Genomic DNA, 19,260 nt, shown 5'->3' with positions numbered 1-19,260 from the left:
GTTAGCTGAAACTTGATACAAACTGATACAACTCGGTCAGATCATGTTTTTGCCACAAATAAACATTTCCAGAGTTCATTGGTTTAGTTATTTTGTTTTAAACACAATTAAAACACAATTTCTTTGTTCTCACCTGTCCACACAAATCACACCATGGGGGAAAGAAATGAGTCTGAACTAATGTAACTTAAAAAGCAGCATATCAAAGATCATTTGGCTATGTTTAACACAGTAAAACATTGTCTTACCTTCTTTACATACAGACACATTCAGCAGGCCAGACCCCAGGCAATTACCAGCAGGCACACAAAAGCCTGCGTTGTCTGGGTTCACAGTCAGATTGGCGAACACTGAGCTGGGAGGAACAAATCGATACCCAGTGATCCCCTTCACTGTCACATCCTCCTCATACACTGTGTACAGAGACCTTAGAAAGAGAGTTACATGCTTGTTAATCTCTGGATGCACTGCGTTACTGGACAATGACACATGGTTTGAATTCATGAGCTCAGCGATAAGCTGATTTACAGAAAACCTGCATTGAACAAACTGGTTACACCAGTTTTTCAACGGTTGTGTTGACACCTCTTATTAACCAAGCTGTTAGATGACCTGTAAATGTGACTTCTGTTTCTAATATATTAACAATCACAGAGGACTGACATTTGTTGTTTTAAGCAGCATTAAATAGGCTGTGGCCTCATTTAGGAGGCTAACACTGACCAGCCTTGAAACCAGCCAAACTGAATTAGGATCCTTAATCCAATATTCAGACCAGGGAAAGGCTCAGAAAGGCTGTGGTGGGAGCCATTTCACTAGCTCAAGCCAAGAGGGAAAATACAGCAAATGCTGCATGAGTCAGCAGAATATGGCTTGAAACTGAACTGAAATAACCTTCATATGAAACTACAAAAGTCCAGATGCTCAGCTGAAAAACACATTCAGCTACAATGACTAAAATAGAAACAAACATTTACAATGAATGTTTTATACATTTCTAAATTCAAATATTTTAAATTTACATTTAAGTTTTTTTTGGTTTTTTTTTTAAATACACAACCTTTTAAATTCAAGTGACGTATTAAATGTGTCTTTCTTCAATAAAGAACAGAAGTGTTCTTTATTTTATTTAAGAATAATCAAAAAAGAATAATTACATTTTGAGTCGCACGGCTTCAATCCAAATTTGAAGGTTTTGGAGGTTGGCCTGCCTAGAGCCCGACCTCAACATTACTGAAGCAGTGTGGGATCGTCTTGACAGAGAATGGAACAAAAGGCAACCGGCATCCAAAGAAGAGCTTTGCATGTCTTTCAAAAAGCTTGGAGAACTTTTCCTGAAGACTACTTCAAGAAATTACAAGAAAGTTTGACAGAGTTCAGGCTGTGTTCAAGAATAAAGGTGGTCATACCACCATGTGTTTCATTAAATTACTGCAATTATTTCCCAATTTACTAGCACACCAGTAAGAGATGAGGGGTGGCTCAACACTTTTGCACAGTACTGTATATGCAATCAAAAGATTGCATCTTTCACTGGTACAGCTTTTCTGCTCTACTCACCTGCACAGGTCAGACGAGAAAATGTAGAGCACATCATTCTTGGTGATTACAGGATGGAAGCCTGTTCCAATGGTTCCATTAATCATGTTGCACTCATCAGACGTCCACCAATTCAAGGAGCTGCACAGATATTCAAAATGTTACAAAGTTCGAAGGTTTAAAAATGTTTCAGACATTTAGCATGCCCAGCTAAAAGCCATGGAAAGCCATTTGCTGGGCAAAGAGGACTGGATATATTTGTAGGTTAGGAAGCACACTATAAAATAAGTGTGTTTCCCAAAACTGCTGCTCAAGGTACAACAGCCTAGTCTTAAAACAATTAGGTTTGTAAGACAGGCAGAGATAAAAGGCAGTGCAAGAAAGATGATCATATTTTGGGGGTTTAGTGAGTACAGATGCAGAGCCGATGGTTGGCTGTTCTTCTCTGTGACAAAGATAAGAGAGTTTGGTGCTTTACCTAAGTAGTTATTTCATTATTGATTACATTTTTTAAAATGATGTTAAAGGGAGAAACATCAGCGTTTGATCCCTGCAGTGAGTGATTCTGTTTTGCTGTTGGGGGGATCTGGCTAACATGGTTTGACTTTCCTCATTTAATGGCTATGAAATGAAATGATAATTATAAAAGGTATATAAGCCAAACTAGCAGCCAGTGGTTATTTTGGTCACATGTCTGTAAACAAACTCAGTTTCAGTGTCCTATCGGCGGTGATATAAGAAAGAGAACGAAAACTCAACAGGAACACAGTTAAACCCACCTTGATCATATGACACAAATCACTTGGTGTGCATCCATTAACTTCATGTCACCAACAAAACTCACTGATGAACAATTTTACTATTAAACTGTAAATCCAACATGTGCTACAGGTGAGAGGAGACAATTACCTTTCACCTTTCCACGTGTCCACTCTGGAAAAGTCCCTATAGTTCTGCTGACCAGTGAAAAACACATATTCTCCATCATTGGAAGCATTGTTCTGTAAGATGGGGGAAAAAAGTTTTTTGGTTTTTTTTTTTAAATATAAAAAAAAAAAAAAGGTTTACACAAAGAACACAATTACACATTTATGTGCATTAAAGAGACCTTATAGAAAAGTCCAAAAACATCATCCAGATCCAGATCATGTGTAATGGTTTTCAAGGCTTTAAGAAGTCCATCTTCATATCCCCACAGCAGCTCTCCCACTGAACGAGTGGTAAAAAGGCCTTGCCCGGTGCCCTTCATGTAGGCAGAGATCAAGTTGGCTTCCAAGGATTTATCCTTGAGTCTTTCCATCACTGTCTACTAGGACAAAAAAAAAAAAACGGGAGAAGAACGCCATTACAGGATTATTAGTTTGAATAAACATAAAGCATACAGCAGGCCATGTAAGTTAATATTGAGGTATAATATATATTTATATATTAAGAAAACAACTTCCTTATTTAATCTTGCTGATTGACTGAGGTTTTGCAGACATGTGAACACAAACCACATGCCCATGTGCCCATTAACCATGTTATGTGAACTTCTCCACAACTGTGGACAAGTGACAATCATGGTGACAATGTAGGATCAAGTGACTAAGCTCCCAGTCACACAGACCTAGATATTGACCCTCTGGCAACCACCACTTGCTAGGGAAAAACATCTCATCTCCAAGCAAAAACCTCCATTTGACTGCTATCCATCAATCCTCTTCTGCCTACCCAATTAAGGGTCACCAGGTGGATGGAGCCTATCCCGCTGCCATAGGGCGAGAGGTGGGGTACACCCTGGACAGGTCGCCAATATGTTGCAGGGCTAACACAGAAAGACAGAACCATTCGCACTCATATTCACACCCGTGGGCCATTTGGAATCACCATTTAACCTCCATTTAGAGTCTGAATGGAAGTGATAGACTTGTCAACAAATACTACCCAACTACTCTCCAAACTGTAGTGAAACCGTAGAAAGTGCAGCACAAACCAGAAATCTACCCCCTTTGAAACATGTTGACTGTAGCGCTGAGGCAAAACATTACTTTGAAGACAAACCTTCTCCATATAGGAAATGCTCCACAGGAAATGCTATAGGCACTGGGCAACCTACTAGCAACCAGAGCAAGACCCCTAAGAGGTCTTTTCTGCAGCACTTTCTTTGCAACCAACATGCAACCGACAACCAGCAACTCCTGTGAACCACTCAACAACCAGTTGAGGAATATACATGAGCAATGCCCACATGTGAGAAACCTTAATATTCGTCCTAATGTGAGAAAACTATAATACTGTGAGTGGCAGATCAGATCGGTGCTGTAGACTATTGCTCACCATGGCAGGGATATTAACTGTCCTGATGAGGTCACTCTCTGGACCTCGGGACATGTTACGCTGAAAAATGTAGGTTTTAGTGTTGACAGCTGTTACTTTAGTGCCATTATCCTGAAAGTCAATTTGCTCCATAGGCCGGTACTCTCTGTGGAGGAAAAGCAAAACATTTTTAGACAAGAGAAAAGATTCTTTGTTACAGAGCTGCAGCCAAATATAACAACTAGCTTTGTTTGTGATTAAAAAAAAAAGCTATAGCGTAACTCCCTACTTTGCATCTGCACTCTTTAACACGCCATGTTATATAAAGCACAATACATGAAAAAAGTGTGGGGATATTAAGACATGCAGTTCTTCACATGACTGATAATGTCACATTTACTCTACATGAAAAGTGGGTTGAAGATTGTTCGTCTATTGTGGCTCAATTTCCCTTGACACACATCTGTGCAGTTTGTGACTGTGTTTGTGACATGTGACTGTGATGCAATTATTGGAAAAAAAGAAGAAGCTTTTTTTTTAAAAAAAAACATAAAACGTGTCAATGGTGAGTTGTTTCTTAATAACTCAATAACAATTTCCTAAAACTGCTTTATTTTAACTGATTTGGTGACCCAGATAACATATGTAAGTATTTACGTTAGCTTTCAGTGCTACTGAAAACAAGTCAGTGCCAAAAGAGATAAGATGGTTATCAGCTGTGTGCAGCGATATATTATACTATCACTGGGTATATAGATAATATGAATCAAATAAACTTTCTTTTCACCTTACACGTATATCTAGTTCAAAGTGCTTTACAGGTTAAAAAAAAAAAAAAGGCAAATTAAAATTGGCATATATTAAAAGAAAATTAAACAGAATAAACTTTAGAACATGTATACACCAAGTGAACAAAATAAGGCCAATAAAAATTCATTTAAAAAACGTAATGCTACATAAAACAGGAAAACCAAACTGTCAAATGATTAAACCAATAAATTAACCTATCAGCGAATAAAAATAAGAAGATCTGAAAAGGGAAAACAATGAAATAACATCAAGTCAAACAGTAAGTTAAAAATGTAAAACAAAGTAAGTAATATATGTAAAGCACGTTTAATCAAAAGCCAGTTTTATGAACGTCGAGATCCTGTGGGTGTGGACTGGGTAGAAAATAAACTGCACATTGACCTGTCATGGCACAATAACACTGAATGTACACAATAAAAAAAACAATAAAATGTGCTTTCGGAAAAATAAACATCTCCGTGTCACAGTTCGTAAGTCTCAGCACCAAAACTAGTACAAAAATTCTGTCTCTCAGGTGCTTACAGGTATCCAAGCACAGGATTGCTCTGCATCTCTTTAAATTTATCTCTAACAACATTCACATGTTTTTTTCTTAAACACACTATAGACCAGGGGTGGGGAACTCCAGGCCTCAAGGGCCAGTGTCCTGCAGGTTTTAGATATCACCCTGGATCAGCACACCTGAATCAAATAATTAGTTCCTTACCAGGCCTCTGGAGACATGTGTCCAGAGACTTCAAGACATGTTGGGAGGTAATTTAGCCATTTAAATCAGCTGTGTTGGATCAAGGACACTGTGCGACGACAGTGTCCTGTGAGAGCTAAGCACACCCTGGGATTCAAAAGCTTGAGCAGAAATGACTTGATGTAACAATTTTCTGTATTGACTTTATCACTTCGTCATATTGTTGTCGAGGAATTTTGGCCTGCTCTTTTCACAGCATTGTTTCCATTCATTGAGATTTACAGGCTCAGCTCTCTTAAGGCCCTGAAACAGCATTTCAGTCAGGTCGATGTCTGGACTTTGACTGGGTCATTGCAACACTTTGATCATTTTCTGTTTTCAACCATTCTGTTGCAGATTTGCTGCTGTGGTTGAGATCATTGTCCTGCTGCACGACCCAGTTTCAGCTGAAGCTAACTGTCAGACAGATGGCCTCACATTTGGCTCTAAAATACTTTGATTAGATCATGAACTGCTCTGTATACCAATGACTGCAAAACAAGAACAAATCATCACTCCTCCAAAACTGGCTGAAAATTTGTATGAGGCGTTTGTGCTGATACAATGTGTTGGGCTTTCTCCTAAAAGTAGGGCTGTGCATTGTGGCCAATCATCTCTTTGGTCCATCTGAAAAAAGCACAGTGTTCAAGAAATCTTGTGATTTGCTCAGATGCAACTTTGCAAACGTAAGCTGTGCTGTCTTGTTCTTTTTTTTAGAGTGAAGAGACTTCTGCCAGGGAATCCTGCTGAACAAGCCACGCTTGTTCAGTCTTTTTCCAACTGTCATGAAGTGTAATATTGTAATAGTGTGCTAACTAATGCCATCTGATTAGCCGGACCTGGCTGCTATTTACCTGCTTAATTACTATTGCAGTGTCTTTTTCTGATCTTTTTAACTGCTCCACAGTTTGTGTGCAGCAGCGTTGGCTTTGTTACTTTTATCAGGTTGTTGATTTTCCAAATCAGATGTATTGTGCTTTTATAAACCTTTTTCATCTAACTCAACACCTTCACTAGTCAAATTTATTACTAGTCAATAAATTTGTATCACATTTATTCTTAATATACATCGTAAGACTGGCACCACTGAATCTTAAAAGCTCCCATTATGGGTGCTGATACATCATTGCTTTGCCTCCACCTCTTAAAATGTTCCAGTAACTTGACACTTAGTTTTTTTTGTTTTCTTTAAATCAAGAGATGAATGGAGAAACAAATGTTAAGCGTTTCTCCTTTCCCTCCCTCACCTGTATGTATACGGTCCAATCTCCACCACAGCTGGCCTCTCCCCATCCAACACCTCTTGGGGATTTGTGAGATTGAAGAAGTAAAACTGCATGTAGATATGTGCCGGTGGATCCTTCCAGGCCTCAAACGCATCTGTATCGTTTTTCAGAACGACTTGCTAATGGGGGACAAAGAGCGGTGGGGTTAAAAATGTTATTTTAGATGACAACTGTGCTGATGATATGCAGTTTCACTTCACGTTACACAGTATGAACCTGCTGAAACAGATGAAATCATCATTTGGTGTCATGACACACACACACACACACTCACACACACTCACAGGCCACTGCTTTTCGGCACAAATACATAATCAACTCAATGAATTTAGCAACGTAGCCATTCTCAAGAGGACCTGCTGAAGTTCAAACTGAGTATCGTAATGGGAAAGTCTGAGGAGTCTTGATTTCTGCTACAACATACAGGTGGCAGGGGCAGGATTAGGCTGGAGCTGATGGTGTAATGGTGTTTAGATATGTTCTTTGACCTCTTAGTACCATTGACTGTAGAAAACAGTTTTCTACAGTCAATGCTTAGTACCAGTTGAGCATCATGTAAATACTACAGCCTATCTGATTATTGTTGGTGACCATGGCTATTGCTTCAGCAAGATAACGCAGTATGTCACAAATCATCTCAAACTGGTTCCTTGAACATAACAATGATTTCGCTGTACTCAAAGGGCCTCCACAGTCACCAGACCTCAATCTAGTAGAGCACCTTTGAGATGTGGTTAAACATGAGATTCACATTATAAATGTGCAGCCGATAAATCTGCAGCAGCTGTGTGATGCTATCATGTAAATATGGACCAAAATTTCAGAGGAATGTTTCCAGCACCTTTTTTGACCATGTGAATTAAGGCAATTCTGAAAGCAAAAGGATATCCAATCTGATACTAGTAATGTGTACCTAATAAAGTGTCCAGTGAGTGTTTATGCCACATATGATACACAATATTTGGTGACAATCACAAAGCACAAATAAAAGGCAAAATGATCAAATGCGAAATACTGAGATGGCATCTATGTCACATGTTAAACTATATTTAGCAATGAATGTTATAAAAGCATACAATACTCTCTGTGCCAATTGTCGAATAAGCAATTCAACTGATCCACACAAAATTAAATTTAATTCAACTGTCTACAATACAACAGATCTGTCTAGCAGATAATCACCTGTTCTCTCATGTAAATATTTTTAGACCCTCTACAATCAAAACAGTTAAGACAAACGCAAAGCTCTTACTGCACAGCACTGGCTGTGCCCATTTAAAATCATCTGATTTACTATCCTGGTTTTTTATTACATTTAGTAAGACGTGTTACATTCTGTAATACTTTGTTGAATTTGCGCCATTTCGCTTTTTTTTTTTTTTACAATTACTTAATAGGTCTGAACCATACTGAGATTTGGGTTTTGTCAAATTATGTTTGCTTTTACTGAGCGTTTATTGATATATTATTCTATTTATTTAAACTATTTCAAGCCGTGTTAATTTTAGCTGTGCTACCAAAAGATTTCCGCATGTTTAGGATACAAAATGTACACATTGTGTGATCTCATCTTTTCAACCCTAGAAATAAACACTGCTACTTAAGTAAATAGGTGACAGAACAGATCTGAAATTGTATCCTAAGGCGAGCCATTTGTAAAACATTCAAACCTCAAACGCTTAAAACTGTTAAAAACACTTCCATAAATAATTCCGCGCTGTATTTTTTAGACGCTAAATGAGCTAACTTTAGCTACTATGACAATGTCTCATATTAGCTTATCTGAGGTTAACGCCTACTGCAAAGGCTAGCCTAAATTAGATGCTTACCTTTTTAACCATCGACTGTACTAAATGTGGAAACACGCTGGTCAAAACCAACGAAATGCCGAGAATCAGCATCAGTACAGAAACAACTCCGACGCTGTAAACGCAACATGACTTTAGCACCATGACGAGGCAGTAGAAGGCTAAACACGTCTCTCAGCTTTCACTGACAGCAGCTACCCACTGTTTGCTGTTTTTGTTTTGAGAAGCCAGGAACTTGCTCGGTAGAGCAAAGACTCACTTCCGGAATAAGACACTTCGCTCCTACCACATCCGGTTTCATAGACAGTCGATAGGGTCAGTGAGCATTCAGCCGTAAAAAAGAAGCTGCAGTGATTTTAAATAATCTGTTTAACCTTTGTTATGGGGCTCAATGGTGAAATATGATGTATGAAAAACATAACAAATTAAACTCCCTCCACAAGAGCTCGTCGTTATTATAGCTGAACCGCAGAACGAGTAGGCTATCTATCTTGAAGGCAAACATTCTTTGTTTTTTTTTATCTAAAGCAGTAGCAGTTTAAACCTTTTGTTACGGACTCACAAACAAAAAAATATTTGGTGTCGACATCTCCTCAGACCTGACATGGGCTGCCCACATTCAGGTCCAGACCAAAAAGGCTAGGCAGCGCCTGTATCACCTACGACAACTGAGGAAGTTCAGGGTCTCTCCAAAGATCCTCAGGATTTTCTATACAGGCGCTGTGGAGAGCATCCTCACACAGAACATGACATCGTGGTTTGGGAACAGCTGTGTGAAGGACCAAAAAGCTCTCCAGAGAGTGATCCGTACAGCAGAACGCTGCTGCAGGATTGCTCTCCCCCCGCTTCAGGACACCTACACCAGGAGATGCCGGACTAGAGCAGCGCAGATACTGAAGGACCCGTCCCATCCAGGCAACAAACTGTTCCAACTTCTGCAATCTGGTAGAAGGTTCCGCATCTTCCGGGCAAGGACAGAGAGACTCAAGAGGAGCTTCTATCCCCAAGCCATCCGTGCCCTAAACACACACACCCGCCCTCTCACATCATCTATAATTGACTGAGACAGGACTCTTCCAGACACTAAACCAAGGCACAATGTACATTTCAATTCCTTTAATTTTAAATATGTTTATATTGTCTATCCTGTAAAATAGTCAGATGTCTATTCATATTAATGTACAGAATTCACCTGCTTGCTGCTACTACTGCACATTCACCCAATGTGTGTATATATATATATATAATGTTCTTCTTCTCATCTACAGATCGTCTACTCTCTCAACAAAAATCATCATCATCATACTGAGTTAACTTTTGCTTCTCTCCCCCCGCCCCGCCCGGCACCGCCCCGCCTCCTTTTTTTTGCCTCCCCTGTCGCGGCGAGGTAGTCCGCGGGTCCCTTCCCTGTGTGTTCTCTGTGTCTCCTCTGCCTGTGCCTCCCTCCCGCCTTGCCCCTTTGCCCTTGCGCGACCCCGCCCCCGCCCCCGGCGCCCCGCCCCCTGTCCCGCGGGGCCGCCGGCCCCCGGTATCCGCTCTTGCCGCCTCCCCCCTCCGTTCTTTCTCCCCCCGCGCTCCCGTTTCGGCCGTGGCCTTCGCCGTCCCCCGCTTCTCCGCCTCGCTGTCCTGTCTCTTTCCTCCCCTTTTGCCTCTTTTTGCGCCTCTCCCCTGCCTTCTCGGGCCCGGTCGCCCGGGTTGGTCCTTCGGCTCCCCCGACTCCCGTCTGCTCCCCCGTGTGTCCGTCTTTGTCTCCTGTTTGTTTTTGTTTTTTTTTTCTTCTCTGCTCGAGCCTTCGGCTGACGGCCCCTTCGCCCGCCTGTCTCCCCTGCTGCTCCTTTCTCCTTGCGTCCGCCGCTCGCGCCGCCTTTCTTTCGTTCTCTCCCCCCCTCCCCCTTTCGTCCCCTGCTCTCGTTTCGCGCCACCCCCCCCCATCCGAGGCCCCCCTTTCCCGCACCTGGCTCCTCTCTGCCCCGTGCCGCTCCGTGGGCGCACCCCCCGTCTTTTCGTCCGACACCGTTGTGCCAGTTCCGCGCGCCTTTGCCCTTGCTGCCCGCGGTCACCGTCCTTTGCCGACCGGCGGTCCCCTTCCCTGTGCGACGCCCGCCCTGTGCCCCGCTACCTTGCTCCCCCTGGTCGGTTTGTCGCGGCATTTCTTCCTACCTGTCGTAGCGTGCCCCTCCGTTGCTTTGGTCCCCGTCCAGGCCTCTCTGGCTCTCCCCGCCCTGTCCCGTCTTCTGCTCCGCCGCTTTTCTGTACTCCCCTCGTTCCTGCCGCGTGTGTCTGGCTGGCTCTTTTGCCCTCATCGCCTCTGTCTCCCGACACCTTCCCGTCTCCCCCCGTCCCCTCCCCCCCCCGCACATGGCCGCCCCCGCGCCTTTCGCCGGCCCCGCGGCCCGTCTTGTCGCTGCCCCGACTTGGCCGCGGTGCCCTTCTCCTGGCCCGCCGCTTGGTCGCTGCACCTCCCCCTGTGGGCCCGCCCTCTCGCTCCCCATAGAAAGGCGACGACCCTACGCAACCCCCCTGCTCCCTCCTGCCTCCAGCTCTGGGGCTCCGCACCCGCTACACTCTCACGTGGGAGAGAATCCCACCTGCAATACACTGGAGACAGACCCGAGAGGTGCGCCCCCGCTCCCCGCACCGCCGGGGCGGCAAATGTCTGGTGCCTGCGTGCCCGCGCGCTGGCCCCCGTCCCCCGGTCCCACCTCCGTCCCCCCACTCCCCCGCCGGCCTCCTCCTCCCGCCGTGCCGCCGTGTTCGCGCATGTGCCGGCACCGTGCCTGTTCCGGCCGTCTCCGTTTGCCCGCGCGCCTGGCTGCTCCCCGGCGGGCTTGGGGCGCCTGGTTGTTGTGCTGCCCCCCCCAGGTCGGCCCTTTTTGGTCTCGCCCTCGCCCTCGTCGTGTTTGGCGCCGCCCGCCTCTCGCGGTTGCCTCTCGCCCCTCGACCCCCCCATCCCTCCTGTGCGACTCGGGGGTGGCCCGCTCCTCTCTGGGGCTGTTTCTTTTTCTGCCCGGGGCAGGTCCGCTGCGCTGTTCCGCCGCCTGCCTGGGGGCCTGTCTCGGTGCGCTTTGGCGCCCCCCAGTCGCTCTCCGTGCGCCTTTGCCGCTGCCCGGGCTGGGTCTTTCCCTGCCCCTGCGTCCGACACCCGCCCGGGACCCCGGGGCGTGGTCCGTCCGCGCCTTTGCCCGTCCTGCGTGGCCTCCCGCCGTCTCCGCCTCCCCCTCGCCACTCTGTGGCGGGCGCTGCCGTCGTGTTGACTCGGCGCCGCCCCCCTCCTGCTCTCCCGCGTCCCGCAGTGTGGCCGCGCCGCTCTCCTGGCCGCCTGGGTCCCTCCCTCCTGTGTTGTGCCCCGGACTGGTACCGCCCTCTCGCCCGCTTTGGCCCTCGTGTCTCTTGACCCCCACGCTTCGGTTCCCCCGTTTGGTTGTCATTTTGTTCTTGCCCCCCTCTCTTTTCCCCCTGCGGCTTTCGCCTCCGCTTTCTCTTTCCTCCTCTACCGCTGTGGCTTCCTGCTTGTCTTTTTTTCCCCTCTGGTCTCTCACCCGGTTGCCGTGTCTCTGCGTGCCCCTTCCTGCCGCTCGTGTTCATGCCTTTTCGTGGGGCGCATCTGGGCCCCCTCTGTGCTGCCTCCTCCTTTTTGCCCCTGTCTCCTCGCTCTCCTTCTCCTCTTCCCCTGCACTCCCCGTCCCCTTTCCAGCTCCCGCCCGGTTCCCTGTCTTCTTAGCACCGTTTCCCCGCGAGCCGTCCTGTTGCCCCTCGCCCTCCCATCCTGCCTTGATTCGTATCCTACGAGCTTTCTTCCCTTCCGCGCTGCCTGCCCCTGGCCTTTCCCGCTGGCCCCCGGTGAGCCCCCTGGGGTGCCCCCTTCACCCCCTCCTCCGCCTTCTTTGGGGGCCCTGCCGTGCCGCGTCCGCTTTGTGGCGTGCTCCTCTTCGGGTGCGCCCGTGTTTACTGATCTTTCCGTCCTGCTGGTGGCTGCTTTTCGGCGTGCCGCTCCTCCAGCCTCCTCCGTATTTCTTTCTCGGTTGCTATTCCTTGTTTGCTTTTTACTGTCTGGTCATCCTGCTTTGGGTTTTCCGTACCGAGAGTAAGCTCTCAACCCAATACTGTTTTTCTTAAATACATGACAGATACACAGCCCTACCGTAAAATAAAAAAAGATAATGCCCCCTATAATATATTTTTTTGGTTCTACCCCGAGACGATAGAGGCCCGCAAACACAACCTTAGACGCTGACCCCCGCCGGGTTTCTCCGCCTTCGCCTCTTTCGCTCCGTGTGTCACCGCTCCTTGGTGTCCCTCCCCCCTGGTCTGGGTTTTGCGCGGCGTCGTGCCCGCCCTTTTTCCTTGTCAGGCCTGCCCGCTCTGCCCCCCTTCTTTGTCTTCCGTCGTCGCTCCCTTCCTCGCTTGTCGCCCCTCCGTGCCCCCCCCTTTCGTCCTCCCTCGCCTGGCGCCCCCCCCGGGTTGTCCCCCTCTCTCCCCCCCGCGCTGCGCTCGGCTCCTTGCGTTTGCGGTTCCCCCGCCCTGGATCTGGCTGCCCTGCCTGGCCTGCTTTCCCTTTGCCCCTCTTCGCGTTCAGCTTTCCTCCTTGGTTCCTCCCCGTCCCCGCCATTTGCCTCTCCCCTTCCGTGCACCCTTCCTCGCCTTCCTTCCTCACGCCCCTCTTCCCGCTTTGCGTCCCTTCCTCGTTCTGTTCCGCCCCGCGCACCCCGCACCCGCCCGCGCCCCTCGGCCCTTCCCCTCCCCCTGCTTTTCGCGTTCCGGCCCGCTCATCGGTTTCCTACACCTGTGCTGTTCTTGTTCTATCCTCGCCTTTATTCGCCGTCCTCGTCTGGCGCCCCTCTCGCTGGCCGGGGCCCCTTTCCTTTTCCCTCCCTTTCGCTTCCTCTCCCTCCCTTTGTCGCCTCGGGTGGTGCTCCGGACGCGCTTGCGGTGGTCCTGTCTTGGCCGGCTTGGCCGGTTCCCGTCCTGGGTGTCCCCTCTGATTCCCCGTGTCTTGACCCGATCCCTCCTTGCCTTTGCCTCTGCTCCGCCTTCTTGGCCTGTGCCGCCCCTCAGCTGTCGCGAGCGTGCCTGTGTGGTGTGGCCGTGCGCACTGCGCCCTGGTTGTACTCCCTGCCGTCAGCCTGCTCTTCTGTTTCTCCCTCTTGCTATTTCTCTACTTCCCCCTTTTCCCTGTCGCCCTCTTTTGCCCCTGCCCCCGCACCGCCTCTTGCGCCTGCTCACTCCTGTGGCCCTGCCTGTGGCACGTGCAGGAAGCTTGTCATTGTTTCCCCAATACCTTATTTTTTTTTTTTGTTTCCCTCCAACATAATCAATTGTCTACCCTAAGTGTTTTTCCAGTGTCTCATCCACTCATACGCCGCAGCTCATTTTTTTGCCTTTCATTTTTTATGTGTGTTATCGCTGCGCGCAGTTTGATGCGCCTGAAAACGCGTGTTCAGTGGGCGAGGGTCCAAATGTTCTCAAATGTGCACCCCTCCGGTGGGGTTTTGTGGGAAATGCCCCTTTAACCACAACATGAATGGGGGGTACAATAGAGAACAGAACAGGGCTCGCTCGCCGCGGTCACGAGAGCTCCAGGGGAGTGACGTCACTTTCCTAAACCGGGCAGCGGCCGTTGAGTTGAGTCCCAAACCAGAGACGAGCAGGAGTCCACCAACAGCTCAACTTTTAATGAATGCGGGCCGAGGAGAGCCGCCGTGAAGGGTCGCGCCGGTTTCGCCTTCCGTATGCTCCCTCCTGGTCGACATAGCTCCACAAAGACTCGCTGTGTTCACACTTGTTCAGCGGCTAATCTGGTTTTAGCTATTTTTAAAAAGCGCTTGTCTCTTCTTTTATGTGTCTCGCGCTCCCCGCGACTCTCGGCACAAGGACTAGGGTAAGTGTGTCCGGTAATTTCACATCATGTAAGCAGTTTAGGTCGAAATGATGCTTAAGAGTTGAACTCTGTGTGAGTCCCGTTGGTGAATTTAAACGGAGCACCGCTCTCGTGTAAGTCCAATCTGATATCCAAGCTTTAACCGTGTCTCTCCGCGTATCCATAATATCCGTGTACAAAAAGAAGAAGAAGAAGAAAAAAGAAATGTGGCTGTTTGATGTGCAGTGAGGCAAATATGCAAAGGTTAGTTGCTTGAGACGCTCGGGTCAGAGATGCTTGTTGACAGCAGTCAGTAGTGAAGTTTGCTTTTCAGCGGGACATCCTGGACAATTATTTTTTTATTCTACTCCCGTGCTTTCTGCATAGAAATTATAACAGCACACGCCAGTTTCATTGTACGCAAAGCAGGATCAAGGTTGCCTTATGAATGCGGTTGGCAAATAGCTTGAATGTTGGCTAGATATTGCAAGGGTTATTTTGCACCCTCCCACTTCTCTAATAAGACTTAGAAAGAGTTAATCAGATTTTAACTTATGCTTCTGTGCTTTCTACACATTTAAAATATGTTTATTCCTGCACCCCAGACTGCCAGTAATGTTTGCAAAGAATCTCAAATTGCTTACACTGTGCTCTGAGTTGTAATACAAGCAGACCTTGGAAATAATGAAGTAAGATGCCCAATTTCGGCAGGAATGTGCCAAAGGATATTTGGGGGTTAAATCACTGACAAGGTCATTTCAGACTTGAGGAACTGAAAATTACTTGAGGCAGTCAGGCTGCAAAAATACAGTCGCCAGACATCCCCAAGGGTTCTGCTGTGATTTATAACATCCTTGTAGGAAACGATAGAAAGCGAGGCATCGTAATCAGCAACAGGTTTAAAAGAGAATTGCATGTGGTACTATAAAAGAGGAGAAATTAAATGAAAAAGTGCTTCTGACATATAACAAATGTAGGACTCTTTTTTTTTTTTTTTTTTGTCCCTTAGCGCTACACTACAACTCATTGATGAGGCTTTAGCAAACACTGCTCTTTAGTTTTTACAGACTACTTTTTGTCTCTGCTTCTGTGCTCTGTGTTTACAGCTCACCAAGGCTAACCTATGCGAATATAATGTTACAAAAAGCCCAAAAATCAAGTCTTCAGAAACACTGAGTCACATTTAAAATGGGAACTAACATCACAGAGGCTAAGTTTAAACATCTGTGTGGCTTTTTTTCCCCTCCCTTCTTCTTCGCAGTCTCGACTGAGCGATTGAGTGAGCGACTGCATGGGTCGGACTGAACATGAAGAGCCTCAAAGCCAAGTTTAGAAAAACTGATGTAAGTAATGTAACATGTGCTTCTGGCTATGCATGTTTTGTACATGCAACCGTGTGTGCACATGTGCATGTCTGAATGGATGAGTCACTGTCTGTGCATGTATGTCTTGAACAGTCGGCAATGATTTTTGGCAGAATTCCTCAGTTTTTGGACTCCGCAGCAGAAGCCTGTGGCTTGTTGATATTTTGATATTTTCTGTAGAAAAAAATAAATGGGTTTAGAGAACTAAAACAAATCATGATGCCCGTGTAATCCATTTTGGAGCTCTTTATAAACATACTTGATTTCGCTTGGCATGTCATGGGATTTTAAGGGCCCAAAAAAGGATGCAGAACTATTTATTGTGGTAGCTTTTTGCTTTTTTTTAACCTGCTTGACAACGTAGAAGCTGTATGTGTTTCTCTTTGAGTCAGTTTGGAGACTTTTTAAATGAATCCTACAAAAACCACAGATACGTCTGACTCTGCATTGCTCCGAATGAGAATTTGATCCTGCTGACTATGAATCATTCTTTTGGGAGGAATTGCTCCAAGGTAGTTCAGTCATTTGTTCGGTCACAGTCTGAGATGCTCCACACTCACAGGAAGTTAGGCGTCTCCACAGCGTCTGACTCATCTTTTGTCACAGTGACCCTAATGACACAGAGCCAAACGGCAAGACAGGAAAGGTCTGCAGAGTTTACTGGATTTAAGGAGGGTGTGTCAGAAGTGGAGATGTTGGCAGCTGTAGTGAGGAATGGTATCTAAATGAGACGCTTTGTTTATGTAAACAGTTTCCATGTGATCAAGTGTGTGGTGGGGCAGGATGGTGAGCTCTGATTTAATGGCATGCTCTGCTGAGGGAGAGGGAGAGAGACTGATCTGCAGAGGAGGAATTAGGTGAAGTACATGCACCCTTTTATTCAATTATACCCACAACATGAGCTGCAAGGCATAACACGACTCGGGATTATTGTGTAGTGGGCTAGATGTGTGCTAGTATGGAGAAAATGAAACCCCCCTCGAGATCCACACGTAAAACATCAAGGAAAACAATCAAATGTGCACTTAAAATTATTATGGGAACAACAAAACTATCAGCAATTTATTCCTAATGTTTGATTCCATTTTTTTTAAAGCTGCGTCATTGCATATAAAATCAGAATCAGAATACTTTATTGATCCCTGGGGGAAATTCATTTTTTGTTACAGTGCTCCATTATAAACCAACACTAAGACAAGACAGACAATCGCTATACTCTACAAATAGTATCATATATATATATATATATATATAAACACCCAGCACGCCCCTGCGGGCGGTTTATCCTTCAAGCTCGGGTCCTCTACCAGAGGCCTGGGAGCTTGAGGGTCCTGCGCAGTATCTTAGCTGTTCCCAGGACTGCGCTCTTCTGGACAGAGATCTCCGATGTTGTTCCCGGGATCTGCTGGAGCCACTCGCCTAGCTTGGGAGTCACCGCACCTAGTGCTCCGATTACCACGGGGACCACCGTTACCTTCACCCTCCACATCCTCTCGAGCTCTTCTCTGAGCCCTTGGTATTTCTCCAGCTTCTCGTGTTCCTTCTTCCTGATATTGCTGTCATTCGGAACCGCTACATCGATCACTACGGCCGTCTTCTTCTGTTTGTCTACCACCACTATGTCCGGTTGGTTAGCCATTTTTCGTCTGTATCTGAAGTCACATGCTGATATCATATATATATATTGATATTATATATACTATTATTAGGGGTGCAACGATACACAAAATTCACGTTGGTTCGGTTCGATACTTTGGTGTCACGGTTCGATATTTTTTCGATACAAAAAAATGTTCATGCATTTTTAATTTGTCATTTATTAAAATTATAAATATATATTTTAACTCAAAAGTACAGTTTTTAAATTTAACCCTAACCCTTGTGCGTGTTTTTTATTTTGACAGCGAATGCGCACCTGGGACCACTTATGTGCAGCCCTGGTTATTTAGCTCGATCATATTGCAGCCACAGAAATTCATTTTGTCCATGAAACCATAAAGCTGCACTTTCTTTTTGCCTTATAGTCTGATTTGTCATAACTTCTCCGTTTTGTGGTAAGCTTTTCTTTGGCTGTCACTTCTTCACCCTGACCTGTCTTATTTGGCTCAGCAGAACTAAATATACTGCTGCTTTACACACGCACTCACATAAGCTCAGCGATTCTCTGCGCGATCAACCTCTCACATGTTTAAGCTTGCTGCGGGAGATTTCACTTGTCATGTTTGCATAGTAAGCTAACGATTAATAAGACGATGTCAGAGGAATTGGTGCACAAATTATCATCACTCACAGATCAGTGCTGTCGCTCTCTATACACAGTTCGCCGATTGCAAAGTGAAAGCAAAAAAACAAGCGCAAATTCAAACGCGACTTCAATATGTCACATATTGACAGTGGCTCACCGATGCCAATGACATAATTACCCAGCTACATTTCCGAAAGAATGCAAAAGCATTGACATATATTTTTCCTACAATAGCCCGACGGGCAGGGAAGAGATAGATTTTGGTAGCCCGACTGAAAAATCGCTAGCTCCGGGACGTCGGGCTAGCGATATTGCAAGCCCTGTATCTGATTGAGGAATCACTCATCTTTGGAAAAGAGAGTTTATTACAGAGAAATGGCTCTTTCCAAAATAAAAGCTATACTATCCGCTTCTTCTGGGCTATATTCTCAGCAGCATAAGGAGAATCATGTGCTAACAGCTGTCTAAATGACTCGGCTAAAGTTAGTAGCATGCTTGTTTTTGTCTGCTTCCACTTGTCTTTGCACTAGGATGATGTCGGAGTAAATGTGCAGTCATATTCGTTGTGTTCCCACTAGTGCTTGTCAGGTTAATCTGAAATGACCGTTAACGCCACAACACGGCAAATCTCCGTTAACGAGCTACCGCCGATCGCCCGTGCAGTGGGGCTGACGGCCAACACGTTAACGAGCTAACTGCGCTAACACACTAGTTCACACCAATGTAATTGAGCATTGCAGTGGCACATCCAACATACTGTTTTACTTTAGTCCATGATCGCTTACCTTCAGGGTCATACGTCACATGAAAACCAAAATAATTCCAAACGCCAGATCTGAATGAGGTGGGGAATTGCCTGTTGCAAGGAGAGCTTAACTTCTGTCTGCTAGCTTGCCCTGCGCTCTTCCTTCTGACTATGCTGTCTGTGTTGAGCGCTCAGTGGATCTGCGCTCGACAGTGCAGCCTAGGCGGAGTAGTCGAACCAGATTCACTGAGCGCTCAACACAGACAGCATCGTCAGAAGGAAAGTTGATAAAATAAATTACAAATTTGTATTGTTCGATACATATGCGTACCGAACCGAAAGCACTGTATCGAACGGTTCAATATCGATACGAATATCGTTGCACCCCTAATATATATATATACTATATTATATATATATATAGTATATACTATATATATATATATACTATATATATAATATATATATATATATATATATATACATATATTTATATATATTATTTATATATATATATATACACTATAATTACTATATATAATATATATAATCTATAATTAAAAAATATAAAATAATTACGTGAT

At 45.6% G+C, this 19,260-nt stretch overlaps 2 protein-coding genes across 3 annotated transcripts in view; one reads left to right on the top strand and one right to left on the bottom strand.

Annotated features, from left to right (window-relative positions):
* Window positions 1–8,714, bottom strand: part of scarb2c (scavenger receptor class B, member 2c) — a gene marked incomplete in the record, with an annotated part of 19,627 nt that extends 10,913 nt beyond the window's left edge. The window contains 7 exon segments of the mRNA XM_042228476.1: window positions 249–427; window positions 1,561–1,680; window positions 2,449–2,540; window positions 2,648–2,845; window positions 3,859–4,003; window positions 6,619–6,776; window positions 8,487–8,714. Of these exon segments, the coding sequence (XP_042084410.1) occupies window positions 249–427; window positions 1,561–1,680; window positions 2,449–2,540; window positions 2,648–2,845; window positions 3,859–4,003; window positions 6,619–6,776; window positions 8,487–8,609 (1,015 nt within the window).
* A 5,307-nt stretch (window positions 8,715–14,021) lies between these two features.
* rai14 (retinoic acid induced 14) overlaps window positions 14,022–19,260 on the top strand; it is a 61,499-nt gene continuing 56,260 nt past the window's right edge. For both annotated transcript variants that reach the window (XM_042228473.1, XM_042228472.1), the window contains exons 1-2: window positions 14,022–14,343; window positions 15,584–15,665. In XM_042228473.1, the coding sequence (XP_042084407.1) occupies window positions 15,630–15,665 (36 nt within the window). In that variant the 5' untranslated portion in view covers window positions 14,022–14,343; window positions 15,584–15,629. The remainder of the gene's footprint in view (window positions 14,344–15,583; window positions 15,666–19,260) is intronic.

The sequence above is a fragment of the Haplochromis burtoni genome, unplaced genomic scaffold (genome assembly GCF_018398535.1).
Source record: "Haplochromis burtoni strain Fernald_Lab_line unplaced genomic scaffold, NCSU_Asbu1 Contig_325, whole genome shotgun sequence".
NCBI classification, from domain to species: Eukaryota; Metazoa; Chordata; class Actinopteri; order Cichliformes; family Cichlidae; genus Haplochromis; species Haplochromis burtoni.
The sequence above is the reverse complement of the archived record's forward strand: the minus strand, read 5'-3'. Positions and strand labels throughout refer to the sequence as shown.